At 40.4% G+C, this 24437-nt stretch overlaps 1 protein-coding gene across 1 annotated transcript in view; it reads left to right on the top strand.

The window, feature by feature from the left end:
• The window catches only part of SLC12A2 (solute carrier family 12 member 2), a 101388-nt gene that overhangs the window by 12579 nt on the left and 64372 nt on the right, over positions 1 to 24437 (top strand). The window contains exons 2-4 of the mRNA XM_084629696.1: positions 21284 to 21403; positions 22881 to 22956; positions 23801 to 23896. Coding sequence (XP_084485822.1) covers positions 21284 to 21403; positions 22881 to 22956; positions 23801 to 23896 — 292 coding nt within the window. The remainder of the gene's footprint in view (positions 1 to 21283; positions 21404 to 22880; positions 22957 to 23800; positions 23897 to 24437) is intronic.

Genomic DNA, 24437 nt, shown 5'->3' on the forward strand with positions numbered 1-24437 from the left:
TGCAGTGATATCTGTCTGAACCTGAAACAAAAGCATTGAGATCTGTTCTTGTAGTCCTCTTGACTCTGATGCCCGAGGATATGTCCTCATCAACTATTTCACTGCTCATCAAAGCATGAAAGGAAGGATCACATCATGAAGTACAGCGTAATTTACTGTGAGGGGGAACACTTGGAAGAGGACCACACTCTTTCCCCCCTTCCAGTCAAGAAGGAGCTCAGTCCAAGAAGCCTAGTAGGGCATTTGAGGCCCCCTGACAGGGAACTGAGCTCAGTGGAGCATGTGTGATTGTAGTTCGAACACTTGCACAATCTTCTGTGAGTGGTAGCTCACTACTCCCATGCTTCTGCTCTGAACTTGACCTCCGGGAAGGGACTGATGTTGAAATGTCCAAAGAAAAATACATCTCATGATGTGGCATTAGGAAAATGCCAAAAAGAAAACCCAAAACAAAACCACAACCTGAGGGGAGGGGAGGGGAAACACCCTGAAACAAAAATAAGAAGTGAGATGGCAAGTAAAAATGTTTCTGTACTGTGTATTGAGAGGGAAAAGAGGTGTCAAAACACCACAGACATGCACTCAAAAGCTTTGGCCTCTGTTTAGTATAGTTGTTTGAGAATTGACTCGAAGGGAAGATAAAGGACAGTTAAAAAAAATAACAGTTCCCCTGGAACTCTAACAAGCTAGAGCAAAGGCTGAAGAAGCACAGTCTCTAGTGAGAGCTCCTCTGCTGATGAAGAAATGTTCAGAGGGCACGGGAAGTGATGGCAAGCCAAGCCATGACATTGGGTTTTGATCATACTCTAGAATGTGATTCTTGAGTGCAGTAGTAGAGTTTAGTGCATGAATGATAGACTTTCCCTAAGGAGCTAAGACTCGGGAATGAGGAACTGGCACAGATAGTATCTTCAGTTAAATGACATTTAATCTCACTTCCTTTTATTTTTTTGAAGGACAACAGTCTATTACTTCCACCTCTGGATTCTTTCTCTGTTCAGCTGCCTCCCAGTCAGCTCCCCATTCCTTATAAAATATCTACCTCTTCTTCCCAACTCTTATTTTTTTTTTTTTTTAAACATTGGGATGATCTCTTCTGGGCATTGTGCTTTTTTTTAAGTGCACAGTGCTTTCACAAGGGATTACAACTGGAGATATTCAGCTTCAGAATAACTTGATAAATTGCATAGCATGGAGGATGGATTTCTAAGTGCATGCAGTCTTTGCTGCTGTTTCATTCTAGATTGTCACTCATTTTTCTACTTGACCTTTTTATATGAGAGAACTGTTGCATCCTTTTCTGTGTGGGAGAAAAACAGATGGTATCCAGACTCTGAAGAGAAAATCCATTATCTTCTTGGTTGGTTGACAGGATCTGCTAATGAGCATTTCAATGGGCATTTATCCTTTTTTAAGACTTAGTGCTGATGGTGAGGAAGAGTAATACAGGAGGCACCTATCATCTTTTATAAAATCCAATGTCTCAGTAGCAATTTGTCTGGATATCCCACTAGGATGAATAGCACCTGACTTATTATTTGAGCCAAGGTTCTTGAATAACTGTGGCCACAGTTTCACCAGCTTGGTGTAAACTTGGGAAAAATGTGAATGGATATTTAGTACTTCTAAAAACTGATCACTGTTTTCCTTTTAGAAATAATTAAATAAAAATGACTACCAAGTGTTTGTAAAATATCCTATCTTTCCAAAACAAGAGGATCCTTAATACTCATTCTGTTAAAAAATGGTATTGAGTTGTGGGCTGCAAAATATTTGCTGATCGCAGAGATGGTAGCGGGTTAATCCTTGGATTTGATTTAAATTTGAACTTTTAAATTTTATAATTGCTCTTATCTCTCTGCCTATTTTAAAATCACTTAATTTTAGTCAAAGCAATGCTTGTTTTCAGTTTAAAATAGTGTTGTTCTTTTTGTCACAAAGCTAACATCTTTAAATCAGTGGAAACTGCGGTCAAAAGATGAAGTAAAAAGTCTGCTAGTGTATTTTAAATAAGTAGTTGTAGGGAAGAAATTATACCCTAAAACCAAGATTTTTGGTCCTGTGGCTGCTAAACCTCATCTGGTAGTTAATATCCTAGATGAAAGGAAACCTTTTAATGTTCATTGAGCCAAATATTAAGAACAGTGTGTGCTCTTAAAAGATCACTTTTATGTGGGTAACTTGTCCACTGTCGCTGCAGACAACTCTTTGCATTTGCTTTTATCAGTTAGTGGATTTTGCTCTACTTCTTACTGACTGCTCAGGAGACTGAGACAATACTGTTGTAATATTGCATTACACTTCCACTTAAAATGAAGAGAAACTAATCACAATTGAGACCAGTAACATGAATTATAATGTTTAGCAATGTTCCTGGTGCAAGTCATTTGACTTAAAATCTGTGCATAAAGAACACATGCCAGGTGAAATCTTCTATAATAGGTAGTTTCGACTTTATAAAACATTTAGTCACATGGTCAAACCATCCCAGTATTTATTTGGCTGTTGAGAGTTGAGCTTTGCCTTAATGCCTTTGGTTATTAAGAGCATTGTTTATGAAGAGGAGCTCAGATTCCTGTGAAACAGTACTTTGTTTTGAAAGGATAATTTGGTACTGGGAACTCTGTGAATAATACAGCAATCACCAGAAACATGGCTAGGAAGCTTTTGAATGATGTAATTGGTTAGCAGGTTTTGTATTGTTTCAATTTCTCAGTAAAATAAGAATTCCTAGAGACTCCAATGAGTTTTAAAACATCTGTGTTCTTGTTAGCACTCCTAGTTTTCATAGTAGTGGTTCCTTCTCTGTTTTATCACCTCACCCATCCATTGGATTGTTTCCATTGGTCAACTAAACATCAATATTAATGGCTACTAAAACTCTTGGGTGAAAGTTCTAGTCCTTCCACTTTTCTTTTTAACCAAAGAAGTCTTCTTTAGTGACACTGGAATTGTGGATTTATACAACTTCCTATTATCATTCACATTGTTTTATTTAAACTTTTACTCACAATTCCTTTCAGCATGAGGAAATTGGCCTTTTCAAAATGCCAAGTATAGAAAATACTGATCGAAACTATATTCGGTTGGCACATAAATGTAGTTATGTTGTAATCACTGGCACTTGCTACTTTATAATTTGGTGGTTAGTTCATCATTCTCTATCACAGTGAAGTTTAATGAAGAATTACCCTGAGTTGAGTTTACTAGCTTCTTAATTTTTTAAGAAACTCCAAGGAGTGGCAGCACAGGAACTCTAGCATATGTACCCCAGGTTGAAATCCTCCATGATAATGTAGTTTTTCTTTTTATACATTTATACATTACAGAAGTTGAAAGAGCTGTTTGTCATGTTCTCAATGCTGATCTGGTGGTCTGTAACAGACCCTAACATCCGTCTATAAACATTTCAGGTCCTGTGTCTGAACTGACACAATGATACCTTGAGACACTTATGTTTGTGTACTTTGCTCTGTTTAACACCTTCCTGACTAGTTTAGCTATTCTGTCACTCAGAAGTTGTTTTGCCTTCTACTGAGATAGAAGCCATATATAAGAGGCTCAATGTTCTATGAAACCAAAACTCTACTTTACAGCACTTGCATAACTAACAACCTACCTGCAGTATCTCCTGTTTTTGTTGTCATTGATGGGACAGGAAAGATATCAAAAATCACTTGTACTTTTCTTTTCTTTCAGCTCTTACAAAGTCCTTGAGACCTTTCAAGTGTCATCCGAAGCAATGTCATTCGTACCAAAATTTATCATAACCAGTGGAGTCTCAGCCTTCAGTATTGATTTGTTCCACTGTGATTGTTGGGGTCCTTCCCATCCACTTAAGAAATAAGAATGCTTCTGGATAGTGTCCCTCTTGCTGAAGTCCTGTGGGCAGCCCTTTTGGGTGTGTGTTAGAAAGACTTGAACAGTAGCTTTTAGAGCAGTCTATTGGGCAGTTTTGAATGTTTGAATCTACTGGACAGTCTTTAGATCATACTAGCAGGAGTTTGGGCTTCTCCCCAGAGGTTCAGGATCAGTTGTCTCAAGCAGAATTAGGTTAGACTGACATTTTGGTCAAAACGAAGAAAATGGGAACAATTGCTAAATCTATAGGATTAGCACTCTTAGCACCAGGATTGACAAGTACAGAAGGAAATTGCCATACTTTGCCAGGAATGCTACCGGCAGCATTACTAGCCTGCTAGGAAACTTGGGGGAATAATTAATATTAAACCCGACTTTTGTTAAAGCAATACTGCTAAGTAGTTTAGAGGTTATAAATCTGCTGGTCAAAAGCTTATAAATCTGCTCCATCCCTGTAAGTCTCTGTCAACATCTCTTAGAGAATTATAACAACTTCTTTGCATTTCTGGTTCCTGAATGCTCAATTAACTTTTATTTTGGAGACTCTGACCCACTTTTGGGAGGATTTGCTCTTACTGCTACTACAATATTTTTTTAAAAACAATCCCAGACTGCTGTTGTCTGCATGGAAATCTTTTGTTACTCCCAATTTTGAGATTTATACTCAACATCTAAATTAATAAAACTTGTAGAAATTTTTTTTTCCATCTCTGTAGGTATTCAGTAATGTCTGTTCACTTCCACTTAGGTCTGCAGGTTGAAGCTATGTCTAGATATTTAAAAAAGCCTGATCCAAAGAGGCAACAGTGACTTGTACTTTTTGCCAGATTTTCTTCAGTTTTCTTCTGTCTCAGCTGTATAAAAACATCAGTTAATGTTTGTAACACTGTACTTAATTCTATCAGGAAATCAGCTTTTCTTCAAGGGCTTTGGTTCCACTTCCAGAACATGGTGGAGTACAGTCTTTCTGATCAGACAATAGTAGGGTACATGTTGTACTATTTAGTCTCAAAAGGTGAAATATCATAGTGTTGAGAACATCTTCAGACTTGAGTAATTATCCCAGGGAATTAGCTTGCAATATATATATTCCATTAAAATACACACACACACATGGAATTCCTTTAAAACAATTATGCCTTGCTATTCCATTACAACAGATAGATATATCCAGCCAAGGCTGGAAAACTTTACTAATGGAGTGCACGTGATTTTCAGGTTCTGGCAGCCTATTTTCATGTGTGCTGGTATTGCAGGCCATATCTGGCTCTTGCTGGTGTCCCTCTGTCTGAAAAAACAGACGTTGCTCTGCCATAGGAATTTACTAATCCATTTCTCATATTCTTCCTAATCCTATCTCATGGCTGGAACAGAAGTATCCAAAATGAGTTGGTAGAAGTCTCAAGCCAGTCATTTAAATACAGATTTTAAGTGGTAAATCTTTCTTTTAGATGGTTGTGCAAATTTAGCTTTTTCATGCTATCCACAGAGACCTCTTCACAAGTTCCCAGATAGACATATGACATACTGAAAGCAGTATTCCCCTCTCTCTAAGATTCCCAGGACCACCAGTTAGATGAGGATCATTTAAACATAAAGCTAGTGTAATGTATTCCTCTTCGGTATAGATCAGGCAATTTATAACACTTGAATAAGTTCAAACATTAATGTGGTGACAGAGCAATGCAAAGTATGACATCTGTTTGGTTTTACAATAGATTTCAGTATTCTTTGGCGAACATTTTAATACTTCACCCACAAACTGAGCCTAGCCTTCCATTTTAAAATCCCTCCAGGTATTTCATTTTATTTTACCCTTCAGTCACTTTCCTCCCTTCCCCCAAAGTCTTGGTTGGGAGGATGTTAATGTAGTGGTCATGATATCAGCAGGACTTTTTCATATGCAAGATGTCCTCAGCTTCTAGCAGTAAACTTCTTCAAGCTATTAGAAAAATTGCTTTACAAAAAGTAATTTTAGAATGTAAGTATGGAGGGGAAGAGCTGTGGTTGCTTGTATGTCTCAATTATGCCTTTCCATACTTTCAATTTAAGTTTAATCTTAACTCTGAAGTTTTATTTAGGATTGTAGTTGTGTTTTATAACTGACTAAAAAACTTCCAGTTCTGATCAGTGCAATTAACCTAACTATTTTAATAATGGTATCAAATATTATAATCTTAAATTATTATTTTCTTTCTAGTTGCAACAGGATTTCTTATGTGACAACAGTGAGTGTGTTGTTTTTTTCTCACCCTCTCCTAAAATATTTTAGAAAGGACTTTCTTCTCCTTTATTCACAGTTAATCTCTTTCTGCTCTGTTTTGGAATTTTTGGCCATATTTACACTACCACTTAAGTGGCAAAATTTATATTGCTCAGGGGAGTGGGACCCCCTCCCGAGCGACATAAATTTAGCCAGCATAGGTGGTGGTGTGTTTCTTCTGCCGATATAGCTACTGCTGCTTTTTAGGGGGTGGTTTAATTATGCTGACTGGAGAGTACTGGAGAGAGGTGCCACAAGTACTCCTGTTAAGGAACTGGAGTAAAATTGTATAAACAAATGGGAGGTTTAGGGTAAATAGCTAATCTTGTAATTTAAGAAGAGATCATCCCTGAATAATTAATTGTGATTATATAGTTGTACTTTAGATGCGTCAAAGTCCCTTCACTTAAAGATACCTGGTCAACTTGAAAATTCTATTTGAAAATTTTTACCTAATATTTATAAAACTGAAAGGATAGTGGGGTTTTGTTTTTGTCCCATTTTACCCCCCCACATCTCACCCAGCTGGCTTGCTTTGCACTTTTGATGATGATGTCCATTGAATATCCTCTTTCCTGCGTAAATATGATGATCCTCCTACACTGCTGTGAGGGAACTCCTGTAATTGCTGTTTCCCCAGGTACTACATGGGGATGTTTACCAGTGATGTAGTAGGACATAGCTGCTGCTGCTGGAGTTGAGATCACTCTTTGGGAGAGGCCCAAAGGAAGGTGAGGAACAACAGGTGCTAGGTGGGGTTGGCTTCAGGCAACTCCATCACTCTCCAAACCTGAAGCACAGAGAAGAGGAGCAATGGGTACCTGGAGAGACCAGACTAAGGGGATTCTTCACTGCCTGGGATGTGTCTTTGGATCCTGAGTAGAGTCCAGAAGTTGGGAGACCTCACCTAATACTGTTGAAGTTGTAGGCAAGGATGTACGTTGGTGGGTGGAGAGTGGGCTTAAGCATGTTTGCCGTTGTCCTCAAGCCTGCCCTCTTCCTCTCTGAAAAGACCTTCCATAAAACATCCAGGAAGCAGAATAAAACCTTTACTTTAAGAAAAAGAAACATCATTTTGTAAAGACATACTGTGATCAAACTTCCTTTTGCTAGTACTCAGAGTTAAAATTTGTCATGGATTAAAATCTAGTTAAGGAATAAATTATTTAATTTTTAGCACAATAAAATCTTAATAGTGCTTCTATATTAGAAACAGCTTTTAATATTGATATTTTGTAAAGGGACACAAGCCACAGGTGGCAAAACTTGCAGATGAAGTTGGGTTCTTCAAGACTCGAAGGCCATGAAGAACTCCAGACACACAACAAATCTGGGTGAATGGGCAGCACAATAGCAGACTGAATTCAATGTTGCACATGCAAGATAATACACAACTGATTCATACACATTGCTGAGTTTTAAATTAACTGTACCTACTCAAGGAAAAGACCCTGAATTGTCTCAGTAGGCAGCTCCATAAAAACCTCTGCTCGTTGTGCTGTAGTGGTCAAAAAGAATCCAAATAATGTTAGGATGTATAACTTGGCGGCCACATTTATTGTAGCTTCTGTAGGCTGAGATCATTGTTTCTCCATCTCTTTCTCTCCTCTCCACAAGCTCTCTCTGTGCCCTCCATTTCCCCCTTCCATACCTGGGCACCACACTGTACATCATGCCCAGGGCTGTATGCACCCCTATTCTTTCCTTTTTCCTCATGCCTGCCTCCCTTCCTCCATACCTGGGTCCTTCCTTCTTCCCCCATCACTGGGACTGTGTGCCCCTACTCTGCCCTTCATCCATATCAAGTACTCCAGTCTGTCCTGCCCCACCCCCCCCATACCATGAGTTCTTTGTGGTTCCCCTTCCATCCATTTCAGAATCCCCTGTTATCCTCTCTTGGCAGGGACTCTGTGTGAACTCATTTATCCCCTTCACCCCATGTGAGGAGCTCTGTGTCCACCTTTCCCCCCTTCCATAATACCGGCTCCCCCAATCATTTCCCCCATATGGGGGGGGTTCTGTGTACTCCATATCTACCTTCACATTGCAGGGGCTGTGTCAAGGTTGCTTCCCCACTCTGAACTCTAGGGTACAGATGTGGGGACCTGCATGAAAGACCCCCCTAAGCTTATTCTTACCAGCTTAGGTTAAATGCTGCCACCACCGAAGTGTTACACAAAGAACAGGGGAAGTGCCCACTTCGAAATGTCTTCCCCCCCCCCCCTCGCAAATATCCCCCCAAGCACAACACCCCCTTTCCTGGGAAAGGCTTGATAAAAATCCTCACCAGTTTGCATAGGTGAACACAGACCCAAACCCTTGGATCTTAAGAACAATGAAAAAGCAATCAGGTTCTTAAAAGAAGAATTTTAATTGAAGAAAAAGTAGAAGAATTACCTCTGTAAAATAAGGATGGTAAATACCTTACAGGGTAATCAGATTAAAAACTGATAGAGAATCCCTCTAGGCAAAACCTTAAGTTACAAAAAGACACAAAAACAGGAATATATATTCCATTCAGCACAACTTATTTTATTAGCCATTTAAACAAAACAGAATCTAACGCATCTCTAACTAGATTGCTTATTAGCCTTTACAGGAGTTCTGACCTGCATTCCTGCTCTGGTCCCGGCAAAAACATCACACAGACAGAGAGAACCCTTTGTTTCTCCCCCTCTCCAGCTTTGAAAGTATCTTGTCTCCTTATTGGTCATTTTGGTCAGGTGCCAGTGAGGTTATCCTAGCTTCTTAACCCTTTACAGGTGAAAGGGTTTTTTCCTCTGGCCAGGAGGGATTTAAAGGTGTTTATCCTTCCCTTTATATTTATGACAGGCTGTGTGCACCTCCCCTGCATATTTTCTTTCCTGCCGCCATTCTTTTTTCTATCAGGGAGAGAAGTCATTTAATGTGTCAACATGTTAAATTATTGGGAGGGTAAGCAGAGATGAACAAAAAGAACAGGAGTACCTTAGAGACTAACAAATTTATTAGAGCATAAACTCTCGTGGGCTACAGCCCACTTCATTGGATGCACAGGATGGAACATATAATAAGAAGATATATACATACAGAGAAGGTGGAAGTTGCCATACAAACTGTAAGAGGCTAATTAGTTAAGATGAGCTATTATCAACAGGAGAAAAAAAACCTTTTGTAGTGATAATCAAGATGGCCCATTTAGACAGTTGACAAGAAGGTGTGAGGATACTTAACTTAGGGAAATAGATTCAATATGTGTAATGACCCAGCCACTTCAGTCTCTCTATTCAAACCCAAGTTAATGGTATCTAGTTTACATATTAATTCAAGCTCAGCAGTTTCTCACTGGAGTCTGTTTTTGAAGCTTTTCTGTTGCAAAATTGCCACCCTTAAATCTTTTACTGAGTGGCCAGAGAGGTTGAAGTGTTCTCCTATTGGTTTTGGAATGTTATGATTCCTGATGTTAGATTTGTGTCCATTTATTCTTTTGCGTACAGACTGTCTGGTTTGGCCGATGTACATGGCAGAGGGGCATTGCTGGCACATGATGGCATATATCACATTGGTAGATGTGCAGGTGAATGAGCCCCTGATGGCATGGTTAATGTGATTAGGTCCTATGATGGTCCAGAAATGAATCGAGGTCTTGTGCTGGGAAGTGTTGCTGGGTATCATCAACCAATTTTTTGATCTATAGACAACTGAAGAGATGCTTGAAACTGTGGTTATGCTCAAGAGTTTGCAGGGGCTTTTTGTCCCTCATATTCCCCCCCCCCTTTCTGTTTTTCCATTTTTTTTCAGTCCCAAATCAGTAGGGTTCTGTCCAATGATACTCAGACTGAGGCTTGCGAGCCACAAGTGGCTCTTTAATATATCTCCTGCAGCTCTTTGCAGCACGTGTTAAAACACTATGTGATTTTTTTTTAATTATTAACCAATCAGGATGCTTTTACTATGTTGTTAACCAATTGTAGTTGATAAAATAATACTTGGTCAGTCGTTTTGCTGTTAGGAAGATATAACTAATCCCCTGCCATACTGTTTTTAAATATGAATACATAGTGAATGAAACAATGAATTCATGCTACTTTTGGGTAATGTTGATTTCTAATTTGGTTCCTGAACCACTTAGGACTGAGTATCACTGGCCTAGAACATTCCTTGAAATCTTAGCTTTTGAACGTTGCATCCAGTCAATCCATCTAGTCGCAGGCAGCCAGACAGATACCATCAAGTTGAATATAAGCCCTTCTTGAGCTTGGCTAGTTATACATTGCATAATTAACCTATATACCTCAGTGCAGCAAACAGTAAGACCTGAGTAGGTACGAAAAATTTAGAATGGAGCCCCTCCATTTAGAATGGAGTCTCCTTCCTTAGAGGTTTTTAAGGTCAGGCTTGACAAAGCCCTGGCTGGGATGATTTAACTGGGAATTGGTCCTGCTTCGAGCAGGGGGTTGGACTAGATGACCTTCTGGGGTCCCTTCCAACCCTGATATTCTATGATTCTATGTTCTCAGTTGATCCTTTGGCACTACAATAATTGTAACTTTTTAAAATAATAATTTGGAAGGGTTGGAAAGAGACTTCCTTTATTGGCATGTTATTTGTAACTTTCCAAGACATGGTTTTTTATACCATCTTCAGAAGCATCTGGCAATACCATTGATGGACGAAACTGCTCTGGTATGGCAATCCAAGCTGCTATGTGGAATAAGATATTTTTCTATTTAACTGATCAATTTTTTTAATATGTAGTTTTCTTTTTAAATACATTCTCTAATCCAAGATTTTCTTCAGCAGCTAATGGAATTATCAGCACCAAGAGCATGTCAGATTACTTGCAGGATTTTGTATTCACCTTAGTGTAGTGCATCTGGGGCTCAATGGATGAGAGAGAGTGTGCAGAGGAGATATGTTGAAATAGAAACATTTACCTGTAGGTGTTTCACTGATTTGAGATTAAAGTCTTTTTTTTTCATCCTGATCACATGCCATCTGAAGCATGTTGTGCATATGCTAAGAAGATTTCACCTGTGAAGCTGGTAAATAATGAGTAACTGATTTACTTCTTAAGATCCTGTTTGAATGTGTATGGTTTATAAAATAGTACTAGTTACAGTACATAATGATGGAATGTTACCTTTAATAATTACTCCCGCCCTCCCCCATGACAAGGACTTGGCGGTGACGCTGCACCCAACCCTCTCCCAGAAAACACCCCGGGGCCCTGCCCCTCTGTGCCAGGCACACCGGGTATGGGCAGGCAGGCTCAGCCTGGCATGATCCAGTTGTGGAGGAGCTTAGTGTGTGGGGATCCAGGCGTGGATTGAGAGGGTTCTGAGTGGGGCAATCTGTGTGCGGGCAGTTCAGTGGGGGCTCCAGGTGCATGTCTATGCACAGGGGCTCATTTGGGTTCCAGGTGCAGGGGGAAGGGGACTCTTCAGGGGGTCCAGGTGCTGAAGGAAAGGGGCTTAGTGGGGTGGAGGTCTGGTGCAGCTGATTGGGGCTCAGTGGGGTGGGGGTCTGGGTATGGAGGGCTCATTGGTTCAAGTTCAATTGGGGGGGCTCAGTAGGGGGTGCTTTGGGTGCAGTGGTGCAAGTCCAGAAGCTGGAGGCTGAGATCAGTGGGGGGGATGGATACAGGAGGTTGGGGAACGGAGGACTCGATGGAGGGTTCTGGGTGCAAGGGGGTGGGGTCTAGGTGCACGGGGTTGAGCAAATGGGGGAACAGCTGTACAGTGACCCACTATGGCTGAGGAGTAATGGGGGCAGGAAGTGGGGGGCGAGGGGGGGGAAGGCAGAGCTTCCTGCAGCCAGTGGAGGTTTATGGGGGTGGGTATGATCCTGACTCAGCCCCGGCTGCTCCATGCAGGGGATGAGGAAGCCCCTTCCATCCCTGGCCCAGTAGGGATGCTTGTCTACACGGTGAATTAATGCATTATCAGCTGGTGCACTGTAGATTCAGACCCTGGCTTGCTGCACACTAACTCCCCCTGTAAACAAACTCTTAATCTGTAACATGAAAAATAGTAAGCCTGTGCTTGGCTTCTTAAACAGTGGAATTCTTTTGCACCCACAGACTTTCAGAATGTCTCTCTGTTCTCATTTGTGCATTATTAAAAAGGCACCCACTGGCACTGATAACCAACAATAACCTTTAAACAATTCATGTACTTGTAAATACTTCCCTACAGAACATTACATAGTAGAGAAGGACAAGACCTACAGGACAAAACTTCAATCTGTTATTCATAATATACATAATTTAGTGCTGACTTGATAGTTCATAACTCACTGAAAAGCTAGCTATGATCCTTTTTTTAAAAAAAAAAAGAGGACCATGAAATTGGTTTAAAAGCTAGTAAATAGAGTCCTGCAAATCTGCAGATATCCATGGACCATTTTTGGGAATAGTGGATCGGATGCGGATACAACCGCGCAAAGCTCTACTCGCCAGCGACGCCTATCCTGTGGCATCTGGCTTGGGCAGCCTGGGGGCTGCAGCATGCTCAGGGCCAGTGGCTGGGCTGGGTGGCAGGCTGGAGTCGGGGCTGTCCAGCACCCACTTGCCGCGCCACTTCCTGTCTAGCAGGTCAGGTTCCTCGGACAGCACCAGCGTCCCCACCATGGCCCGGCCCAGCAGCACGGGCCGCGCTCCTGGGCAACAGGGCCTGCCCCTAGCTGCGGGGATTTAAGCGGGTGGGGCTCTGGCACCCCACCTCTTTGCCCTGCTGTGTTGCAACATGTACTACTACCATTGCTCTTGAGCCCTTGGGAGCAGCACGTGATGTGATGCCCCTTCTCCCCAGCCCTCCACCCTGCGCCGCCCCTTCTCCTAGAGACCCCGCCCACCCAACACTATCCTTTTGTGAGACAGGGGTGTGGATGCAGATACAGGTAAAAGACAGCTAGTGGATTGCAGGTTGATTCTGGCAGCTGCAGATCAGATGCAGATCCACATTTTTGTATCCACACAGGGCTCTACTAGTAAAGTTCTTAAATGTTCAGCTGTTTGTAGAATCTACCAAAAAAAGATGAGAAAGCCGTGGTATTGCTGTAACTTACTTAGTTTATTGCACATAATAGTGATGGAGGGTATTTATTAGTCTTAAAAGGATTCTGAGAATATAAATATGTTCAATAGATTAAACTTAAATTGTAATTCCTATATGGTTAAATATAAAACAAAGTAGTGTGGATTTGATAAAATCACACTAAAAGTAGTCCACTGTAAATTCAGGGGAGTGCTTGGTGATTTGAGTACTGTGGGACAGTTGAAAATCCTGAAAATTCTTTTTTCTCCCCTCTTAGAATTCCCCCGATCTTTTCAATAACACTCTGTTCTTTTGTTTCTTATTAGAAACAGGGCGTTGTTTTTTTTTGTGTGTGTGTGAAAGCAAAAGAGGTCATCAAATGTTGATGGTCCTCTGTTGGCCAAAGCATAAAAACTGCTTGGATAATATAAACACCTGGGTCCTTTTTGTTTTGATTTTTAAAATTAAATAAGTTGCAAGCAGTTTTGTGCTTTTCTATAACAAAAGACTGCATAAAAGTATTTATACATAGTAATTTTGGCAATTATGGATTTCAGAGCAATGATGAAGAGTTCATTTTTGTCTTACTCAATTATTAAAACATTTTGTTCAGGAATCCTCTTAAGATGTATAGATGGCTTTCTAAGCTTCATATCTGAGAGTATTAAAATAGAAATGTGATCACTGCCATTGCTCAAACTACTCACTGCCATGGTCACTCACTTTAGTCAGAGGGGCCCAAAAGAGGTCTGGGGAGAAAACAGATTTCTGACATTGGAAATCTGGTGAGAACTTAGATTAGGGCAGATGGTGGCAATTTTCCTGGCCTCTTGTATTAGAGGGCCCCATCCTCCCCATCACAAAGCAGCATAGTTACTGAAATAAACACAGGCGTGAATTACATCAGATAATGAGTTCCTTATTGTTGTCAGTGCAAAATTTTTTGCTTTGGGGGAGCTTGCTCACTAGTACAGTATCCAGTCTTTCCTCTTTGTAGGGCACTGAGACATCCAGAGCCAATTTTGTGGTGTTCACTTTAAATCTAAGCTTACTGTCTTTCTGCTTTTCGTTATTTAAAAAAAAACAAAAACGGGGGAGGGGCCTAAATATTTTCAGCGAGGGCCTCTTTATGCCACTCGGTAGTGTAAAGTGTTCTTAAAGTTGGCTTAAAGATCAGCACAGTCTCCACTGGGTGACTCATGACACCTAGAAAGAACTAAAATGGAAAGTGATCCATTAGGGTTATGGTGTTAATCACTTTAGATGGGCTTGAGTTATGGTATTTGTGATCCTTCTGTTAGTGGACCCTTTCCTTCCAAATCTCCTCAGTTAAAGTCTTCTGCTTATAAATATCTAGGACTCCTACTTAAGATCTTGGCTCTTAAATAGGCTCATGATAGATAGGTATTACTATCAATGGATGATATAGTCATACTAAAATAGAACCTACTAATATATTTTGGAAATTTAGCATCTCTTGGCTTATCAGTAAATGTTGGCATTTGAGAGCTGGTTTCTGTGCAAATCCTAGAACTTCAGAAGATGGAGACAGTCCTCTTTTCCAACAAAACACTCTCGGAGGAGGGGGAGGTAGGCAGCGTCAGCCATAGCCGCCACAACTGGGGTTTCTTCCCATAATTTCAGGGTGCTCAAGAATACTTGATCTAGACCACCCTTTACAGTTTGGAGCCTAAAGGCTTGTCTACACAGGGAAATTAGTATGGAGTAAGCTAGGGTGTGAATTTATAGCACACTAGCCACTCTGCCCTGCCTACCTGTGTAGGCCCTCTTACTGTGCTCTAAAAGCACTCTTTGAGGGAATTATTCTGTCTTTACTTCCAAAGAGGCAAATTCTCTTTCTAGTTATCTGCTATGCAGGCACCCTGGTAATTTGTCTTCCCTTGATATTATAGGATTATAGCTGGAGAGCACAACCTTAGGGGTTGTGGTCCAAGGTATCCCCCTGTAGGTCTGAGTAATGCTGCCTGGTGATATACGGGGATACTAGTAGTCCTAGTATAGATATTAGACTTGATGTTTGTTTCAGAAAAATTGTGATTTCTTAGAGGAAGGGCTCTAACATCTGGAGGGAAAAGATGATTTCTGCTATGTAATTACCTTTCTGTGAAGAACATCCGGCTGAAAGTGCCCCCTTCCCTTTGGGTAATATCATAGAATCATAGAAATGTAGAACTGGTTGGGACTTCGATAGGTCATCTAGTCCAATCCTCTTCACTCAAGTAATAACTAGACTATTCCTGACAGGTGTTTGTCTTACCTGTTCTTACAAGCCTCCAATGACTGAGATTCCAGAACCTCCCTAGGCAATTTCTTCCAGTGCTTAACTACCCTAACAGTCAGGAAGACTTTCCTAATGTCAAACCTGAACCGCCCTTGCTGCAATTTAAGCCCATTACTTCTTATCCTATCCTCAGAGGTTAAGGAGAACAATTTTTCACTCTCCACCTTGTAACAAACTTAAAAAAGGTTATGCCCTCTACTCCTGGGGGAATTCTGTGCCAAAAATGCAAAATTCTGCATATTTTACTTGTCAGAATAATGCAATATAGTCACACCAGTTTCACTTATTTTGGTAATTTATTTAAACTACTGTACAGAAAAAAAATCACAAATAACTGTGTAGCATTTCCTAAACACATGGAAGTTAAATTACAAATACTTGGTAACCAATACCGTGCATTCTAGTTATAATTCTGGATTTTCATTTAAATTACATTACTTCTATTTTGGTGTTCTGTAAAGTAGAATGTTGCTTTAAATTGCTCAGACTTTTACACATACAGTTTTGCTAATCATTGTCCTGCATATATATCTATATCTATATATCTATTTTTTAATTAAATGGATAAGTAAAATAGATCCTGAGCTGTGCGCTCTCTGGCACAGAGGAAAAAAGTGAGAAAGAAAGCACATACCCTTATGTCTTCACCAGCAACCTTAAAGCGCTGCCACAGCGCTTTAATGTGGCTGTGTAGTCGTGGCACCAGCGCTGGGAGAACTCCGTGAGGGGAGTAGCTACCAGCGCTGGGAGCGTGGCTCCCAGTGTTGGTGCACTGTCTACGCTGCCACTTTACTAGCACTGAAACTTGCAGCGCTCAAGGTTTTTTGTTTTTGTTTTTCCCACATCCCTGAGCGAGAAAGTCGCAGCGCTGCAAAGTGGCAGTGTAGACAAGGCCTAACTGAGGATTCCGTTACTGTCACTTACAATAAGCCTCCTTTATATCACTCTTGCAAGGTAAGGGATCCTTAATTGATTAAGAATGGGAACAATTAACTAAAAATGGGAACATTAGCAGCCTGCCTGCTTAGTTTTTACATTTCTGCTCTGCCTCAGGGACAGCCTGCTTCACACAGCCCTACTCCTCCAAGCCCGGGATGCAGCAACAGTGAGCGAGAAGGACAGAGTGAGTCTTTCTCACTGGTTCCCATGCAGGCACCCGCCCAGTCGTACCCCCTTAATATGTCTCCATGGACGCACGCACATGCAGTTCCCCCCCATGGTGATCTGCTGCTGGCTACTCCCAGCAGACTTGCCTGGGCTGCTGGGGAAGGGGTGTGCGTTCGCCCACAGATTTCTTTGCTCCCCCATTTTTCTGCGCGGGGGTGCAGAATTCCCCCCCAGGTGTAGTCTCCCCTCAGTCTTCTCTTCTCCAGACTAAACAATCCCAATTTTTTCAGTCTTTCCTCATAGATCATGTTTTCTAGACCTTTAATCATTTTTGTTGCTCTCCTGTGGACTTTCTTCAGTTTGTCCACATCTTTTCTGAAATGTGGTACCCAGAATGGGACACACTAATCCAGTTAAGGGCTTATCAGTGTGGAGTAGAGGTGGAAGAATTACTTCTGGTGTCTCTTACAACACTTCTGCTAATACATCTCAGAATGATGATGGTGTGTTTTTGTTTTTTTTTTTGTTTTGTTTTTTGCAACAGTGTTACATATTTAGCTTGTGATCCAGTATGACCCCCGTATTCCTTTCTGCAGTACTCCTTCCTAGGCAGTCATTTCCCATTTTGTATGTGTGCAATGGATTGTTCCTTTACATTAGTCCTTTTACTTCAGACCATTTCTCCAGTTTGTCCAATTCATTTTGAATTTTAATCCTATCCACCAAAGCACTTGTAACCCCTCCCAATTTGGTATTGTTAAGTGTACTCTCTGTGCTATTATCTAAATAATTTATGAAGATGATATTGAACAGAACTGGACCCAGGACCGCTCTCTGTGGGTCCCCACTTAATATCCCCTTCTAGCTTGACTGTGAGCCACTGATAACTACTCTCTGGGAATGGTTTTCCAACTAATTACGCATTCACCTTAGTATCTCCACCTAGGCTGGCTGTATTTCCATAGTTTGTTTATGATGAGGTCTTGCGGGACAGTTTTAAAAGCCTTACTAAAATCAAGATATACCACATCTACTGCTTCCCCCTTATCCACAAGGCTTGTTACCCTGTCAAAGAAAGCTATTTGGTTGGTTTGACATGATTTGTCCTTGACAAATCCATGTTGACTGTTACTTATCACCTTATTATCTTCTAGGTGTTTGCTTGATTATTTTCTCCATTACCTTGGGATGTACAAATGTGGTTTATCTAGTTCGTGTATTTGAGTTTTTTCGTTGCTGTTTGAAGCTAAGGGCATGGCTACACTGGAAACTTCAAAGTGCTGCCACGGGAGCGCTTCTGCAGCAGCGCTTTGAAGTGAGAGTGTGAGCGCTGGGGGAGAGGTCTCAAACTTGCTGTGGTCAGGGGGGTGATTTTTCACAGCCCTGAGCCAGCAAGTTAGAGCGCTATAAAATGTAAGTGTAGACAAGCCCCTTGTCGTCTTCAACTGGTGTGGAGTAGTGGCATGCAGATGAGCCTCTCCTCCTAGCAGTCAAGAGCCTGACATCAGCCAAGGGGCAATCTATAGACCAGCAGCACCACAGATTTTTCACTAGTTGTTTTTGCTGAAACACTATTTACAAGGTAGGACTATAAAGTACCTTTCTGCTATGTGGACAAGTTAGTTCATTGTGAGACCCCTAACTTCCTGACTTGTGTTTTAAGTTCATAATGTTAAAGCCTTTGAAACTGAATGTGTCTTGCATATAATAGAGCCTACTCCTCCTGTTAAAGCAAAGGGAGTCTTGCTCTTCACTTCGTTGAGAGCAAGCCTGAGCCTATACTTTGTAAAGTGCTTTTTGGAGGTAATTTGGGATGCAAGCTTCTTTCTTAACACGGTATGAGGTGACACTGATGTTGCATAGTATTAAGAACAGTATTAAGGATCATTTCTGTAGTGGTCATCCTTAAACATTATAGTTGTCTTAGGTTTCAGAGTAGCAGCCGTGTTAGTCTGTATCTGCAAAAAGAACAGGAGTACTTGTGGCACCTTAGAGACTAACAAATTTATTAGAGCATAAGCTTTCGTGAGCTACAGTTCACTTCATCGGATGCATAGACTGGAACATATAGTAAGAAGATAAATAGGGTGTGTGTGTGTGTGTGTGTGTACACAATCTAAGTTGGAAGTTGCCATACAAACTGTAAGAGGCTAATTAGTTAAGATGAGCTATTGAGATCAGGAGGAGAAAAAACCTTCTGTAGTGATAATCAAGGTGGCCCATTTAGACAGTTGACAAGAAGGTGTGAGGATACTTGACGTAGGGAAATAGATACAATATGTGTTATGACCCAGCCACTCCCAGTCTCTATTCAAACCCAAGTTAATGGTATCTAGTTTGCGTATTAATTCAAGCTCAGCAGTTTCTCACTGGAGTCTGTTTTTGAAGCTTTTCTGTTGCAAAATTGCCACCCTTAAATCTTTTACTGAGTGGCCAGAGAGGTTGAAGTGTTCTCCTACCGGTTTTGGAATGTTATGATTCTGATGTTAGATTTGTGTCCATTTATTCTTTTGCATAGAGACTGTCTGGTTTGGCCAATGTACATGGCAGAGGGGCATTGCTGGCACATGATGGCATACATCACATTGGTAGATGTGCAGGTGAATGAGCCCCTGATGGCGTGGTTGATGTGATTAGGTCCTATAATGGTGTCACTTGAATAAATATGTGGACAGAGTTGGCTTTGTTGCAAGGATAGGTTCCTGGGTTAGTGTTTTTGTTGTGTGGTTGCTGGAGAGTATTTGCTTCAGGTTGGGGGGGGGGGGCTGTCTGTAAGCGAGGACTGGTCTGTCTCCTAAGATCTGTGAGAGTGAGGGATCATTTTTCAGGATACGTTGTAAATCTCTGATGATGCGCTGGAGAGGTTTTAGTTGGGGGCTGAAGGTGACAGCTCGTGGCGTTCTGTTATTTTCTTTGTTGGGCCTGTCCTGTAGTAGGTGACTTCTGGGTACTCTTCTGGCTCTGTCAATCTGTTTTTTTCACTTCAGCAGGTGGGTATTGTAGTTTTAAGAACACTTGACAGAGATCTTATAGGTGTTTGTCTCTGCTGAGGGATTGGAGCAAATGCGGTTGTATCTTAGAGCTTGGCTGTAGACAATGGATCGTGTGGTGTGCACTGGATGGAAGCTAGAGGCATGTAGGTAAGTATAACAGTCAGTAGGTTTCCGGTATAGGGTGGTGTTTGTGACCATTGCTTATTAGCACAGTAGTGTCCAGGAAATGGATCGCTTGTGTGGATTGGTCTAGGCTGAGGTTGATGGTGGGATGGAAATTGTTGAAATTGTGGTGGAATTCCTCAAGGGCTGCTTTTCCATGGGTCCAGATGATGATGTCATCAATGTAGCACAAGTAGAGTAGGGATGTTAGGGGATGAGAGTTAAGGAAGCGTTGTTCTAAGTCAGCCATAAAAATGTTAGCATGCTGTGGGGCCATGTGGGTACCCATAGCAGTGCTGCTGACTTGAAGGTATGTATTGTCCCCAAATGTGAAATAGTTGTGGGTGAGGACAAAGTCACAAAGGTCAGCCACCAGGTTTGCCGTGACATTATCGGGGATACTGTTCCTGATAGCTTGTAATTCATCTTTGTGTAGAATGTTGGTGTAGAGGGCTTCTACATCCATAGTGGCCAAGATGGTATCTTAGGTTACTAATGTACCTCATATTTATTGTATTCCTTGGGTATTACTTTTAATATTTCTTATGCTTACTAAAAGAAACATTTACCTAGTTATCTAAAGCAAAACCACTTGGTCACTCAACATTCTTTTTGAGTGCTAGGCAATAGTAAAGGACGTCTGCACTGTGGGACTCAGTGTTGGATCTTCAGGGCATTCTGCAAGACCCATCTCTCTTCTCTTTTTAGTTTAAAAAGGGGATTGGGTGTGACTTAGAGGGGAGTTGATTATTGTGTGGAAACTTTCTTGGTAAGTGATACAATCTTTTTACAGTGTAGGTAATTGTCCACTGCACAGACTACCAAAGAAGTGATCAATTCATCATCTTCATTTTCTTAATTCTAAATCAAGTTTAGCTGTCTTTTCTGAAAGAGATCCTCTGAGTTCATTTACAAGTTATTGGGCGCAGTCGTGTTCACTTATGTAGTAGGGAAGAATAATTGCCTCTGCTGCTGGAATATTTCATTGGGTGAAATATTATAGCCTGTGTTTAGGAAAGAGGTCAAACTAAATGATGATGAAGGTGCCATTTGGTCCTTTTACGAGAGTGTTTCTTAATCTTTTAAATCAGATTGAAGGCGTATGAAGACAGTTTATAAATCTAGGAAAAATATTTGAATAACATGCTTGCACTAATCTACACAGTAATAGATTGCATGGTTGCAATAAAAAAATTGATACTAATTTGATTATAACTACAGTTAATATTTGTAGGTACTGCTCAACTACTATGGTAAGCTTTCAGTGGCATGACTTACTCACTGCCTCAAGTAAAAACATACTTTATTTTAAACATCTTTTGTAGGGATTTCAAATATCCAAACTGTAAAAATTACTGAAGCATGAAAATGTGTACAATAGTCACAAATTGTGACTAGAACACTACATAGATGTGGTCTTAGAAATTAATAATTTGTTGTCTGTGATCACTTTTACTAATAATGACGTCTGAGTCAAATTTGATTGAGTGTCCAGTTCTGAAATCACCTTTTGGACACTTGCTAAAGGATATAGAGGTACTTTTTAAAATTTATTTAAAAATTCCCGCCCTCTCTGCAGGAACCTTTTGAGGATGGATATGCAAATGGAGAAGAAGGGACTCCACCTGGGGAAGCTGATGCTACTTATACTGCAGACATTAAGGGAATAGTCAAGTTTGGCTGGATAAAAGGTGTATTGGTAAGTAAATACATAGTATGCCAAGCCTTTTAATACATAACTGACCTTGCCAGTTACTTTACATATTTTGAGTGAGTGTATTTTTCAGCAAGAATGAAAGGTCAGTTGCAGATCTGTTTTGCTAAAAATAATTGAATCAAAGGTTAAAAAACAAGTAAAAAATTTAGAGGGGAGGTATTGAAAAGTAATCTTTGCTATCTTTTTAGTGCTTCAGTGTGTAACGCATTTGTTTAAATCTTGTCCTGAAATGAGTGTTAAACTCCCCCTCCCAGAAATATATATTGGGGAAATGCACACTTTTTTCCCCCAGAAACTTTTAATTAAAAGGTTGTTGGAAGACCCACCTCTACATTCCACAGTGGGTTGAGGATTTGCTTTGTAATCTTGGACAAAGTCCTCAGAACCGTGCTTTTTAGTGATTCTTGTCTACTTGGGATATGCTACTCAGACAAATAGTTAGAGCCCAGCTATGCATCTGTGTTTCCACTCCAATTATGTCTCACTGAAAGGCCTTTGAATTGGCTTTCTGAATCTTGGGAAATCCCTAGACATGCTGCTTGTTCTTGGAGCTCCTGGGATTTGAAGAGAGGCACATGTCTCCCAGTATATACTCACTTGTTAATTAAATTGTTCTCTTTTGGCAATGTTGTGAAATGTTTGTTTATCTGTTTTAAGACTCTGTGCTAATTTTATTACTGAAATTCTGCAAAATGGAAATTCTTTATTTATACTATTCTGTTGAGAAATTAAAAAAAACAAAATCAAAACACACACAGGTAATAAAAGCCTTTTAAAAAAAAATTTGAGTGCAGAACAGTAGGATTCTGAAACAAAATGTTCAGAATGACAGAGTTGCAGAAGAAGCAATATGGCCTGTTCCAGAGGCTTTTCCAGCTCTTGCCATAACTAAACTGTGCCTGTCCTTGTTTGAAAACAAAGGAGGAACAAAGGACACTACATAAGACAACAAAAGCAGCAGAGGACTAGAACCGGTGCTCCAATAGACCATTAGAAAGTTGGGATTGTCAGTTTTGCAATGGTGTATACTCTAGTGAGGAAGAGAAACTCATTGTTCTCTGTGACCAATTTGGCATTTTTTCTGGAATTGGTCTAGGTCAAAAATATTAGGTTTCAGTTCTTGAATCAGTGTAATTTTCCATCCCTGATCTAGATAGAGTGGGTAAGAAACCTGTGATCAGAAAACAATTCCTTGTTCCCAAGATATAAAAGATGAAAAACTCCATCCAACCAAACCAGTAACTCTTGTATATACCTAAAAATGTCACTCAGTCATAAAACATTTTAGGAGGGAAAAAAGGGTTTTGCTACAGCAACTAATCCATTCAAAATTTTAAGTATGAATTTATTTGTAGGCTTAATACATTTTGTTTGCAATGCCTAGCTAAAATAACTCTTTGTATATGTTAAAACCATGCAATTATGAGAAGATATTATGTCTTGTGTTTTGTTTTCCTAGGTACGATGTATGTTGAATATTTGGGGGGTGATGCTCTTCATCAGACTGTCATGGATTGTAGGACAGGCTGGGATAGGTATGTGTACAATTTTAAAAAATGTGACATCTTATTTAGTTTTAGCGAATGCAGTTGTATGTATGGAGACAGGGTAACTTCTACAATCATGGATCATTGATAACGCATTTAGAGCAATTGGGGAAGGGGGGCTGAATAATACAGATATGTCGCCTGTTACTCAGCATGATCATAAAATTCTTAAGAAGCTAAATGAAAAACTTGCTAGAATGTCTAATCTGACTCCTCTTTCATAGTTTTTCAGAGTGAAAGTTACATATTTTTTAGCTTAGGTCTGAAAAGGAGATTGATAGATATGGAGTGTATGTGCTAACACCTATACTTTAATTTAGCCTTGATGGCTTAGTCCGGAACTGGACTACAGTAAGCCTCACCTCTGTAGCAGGTTCTAGGGAGCAAAGCTGCCCTGCTCTCTGGGTGGTGGAGTAGAGAAGAAGATTTCTTCCATACCTGTACAAGAGCTGTGCCTAGCTTAATGTTATCCAAACCTGTTTGGAAAGTACATTCTCTCAAGTTGCAGTGGGGGAGGTTTAGATTGGATAGTAGGAAAAACTTTTTCACTAAGAGGGTGGTGAAACACTGGAATGCGTTACCTAGGGAGGTGGTAGAATCTCCTTCCTTAGAGGTTTTTAAGGTCAGGCTTGACAAAGCCCTGGCTGGGATGATTTAACTGGGAATTGGTCCTGCTTTGAGCAGGGGGTTGGACTAGATGACCTTCTGGGGTCCCTTCCAACCCTGATATTCTATGATTCTAAGTTTGACACAATGAAGTACAAGGCACGTGTATTTTTCTGAAGCTAGCTTTAATTTTTAATATATTGTAACTATTTTTTTCTTTTCAAAGCTCTTTCTGTCTTGGTTATTGCAATGGCAACTGTTGTGACAACTATCACAGGAATGTCTACTTCAGCAATAGCTACCAATGGATTTGTAAGAGGAGGTAAAACTACTTTTGTAAACAGTTCTTTGTACTTTAACTGTGGCTAAAATGCTCATATATTTGCTCAGTAATGATGTCTTTTAAAAAAAAGTATTTTTCCTTCAAAAATGTATGCTATTAAATATCCCCCACTTCTGTTACATGGCTTGGTTAAATAAAAGCAATTTTAACTCTTTCTTATAGATGAATCCATTGGATGAGATTTATGTATTTCCTGGTAAAAACATATTTATGGTTTCAGAAAACATCTGTTTTTGTCCTGTAGTAGGATGTATTTCAGTTTATTCTCTTCAGAACTATACAAGTTCCTGGAAACACATAATTTTATGGTGGAAGACTCTTCCAAAAGAAGTTCAATTGCTCTGAAAAGTTACCATTTAGATAATCTGAATGCTTTTCTCTTCAGAGGGTATTGGTTTGAGACTGGCATTTTTGTTAGCATGCATGCTTGTCCTGTAGCCAGCAACTATGTACCTACAAAATAATTTCAGTAAGAGCTTAAGGTGCAGGGAAAGACTTCACTGGTGATTACTCTGCTCCA

The sequence above is a fragment of the Lepidochelys olivacea genome (genome assembly GCF_965140295.1).
Source record: "Lepidochelys olivacea isolate rLepOli2 genome assembly, chromosome: 5".
NCBI classification, from domain to species: domain Eukaryota; kingdom Metazoa; phylum Chordata; order Testudines; family Cheloniidae; genus Lepidochelys; species Lepidochelys olivacea.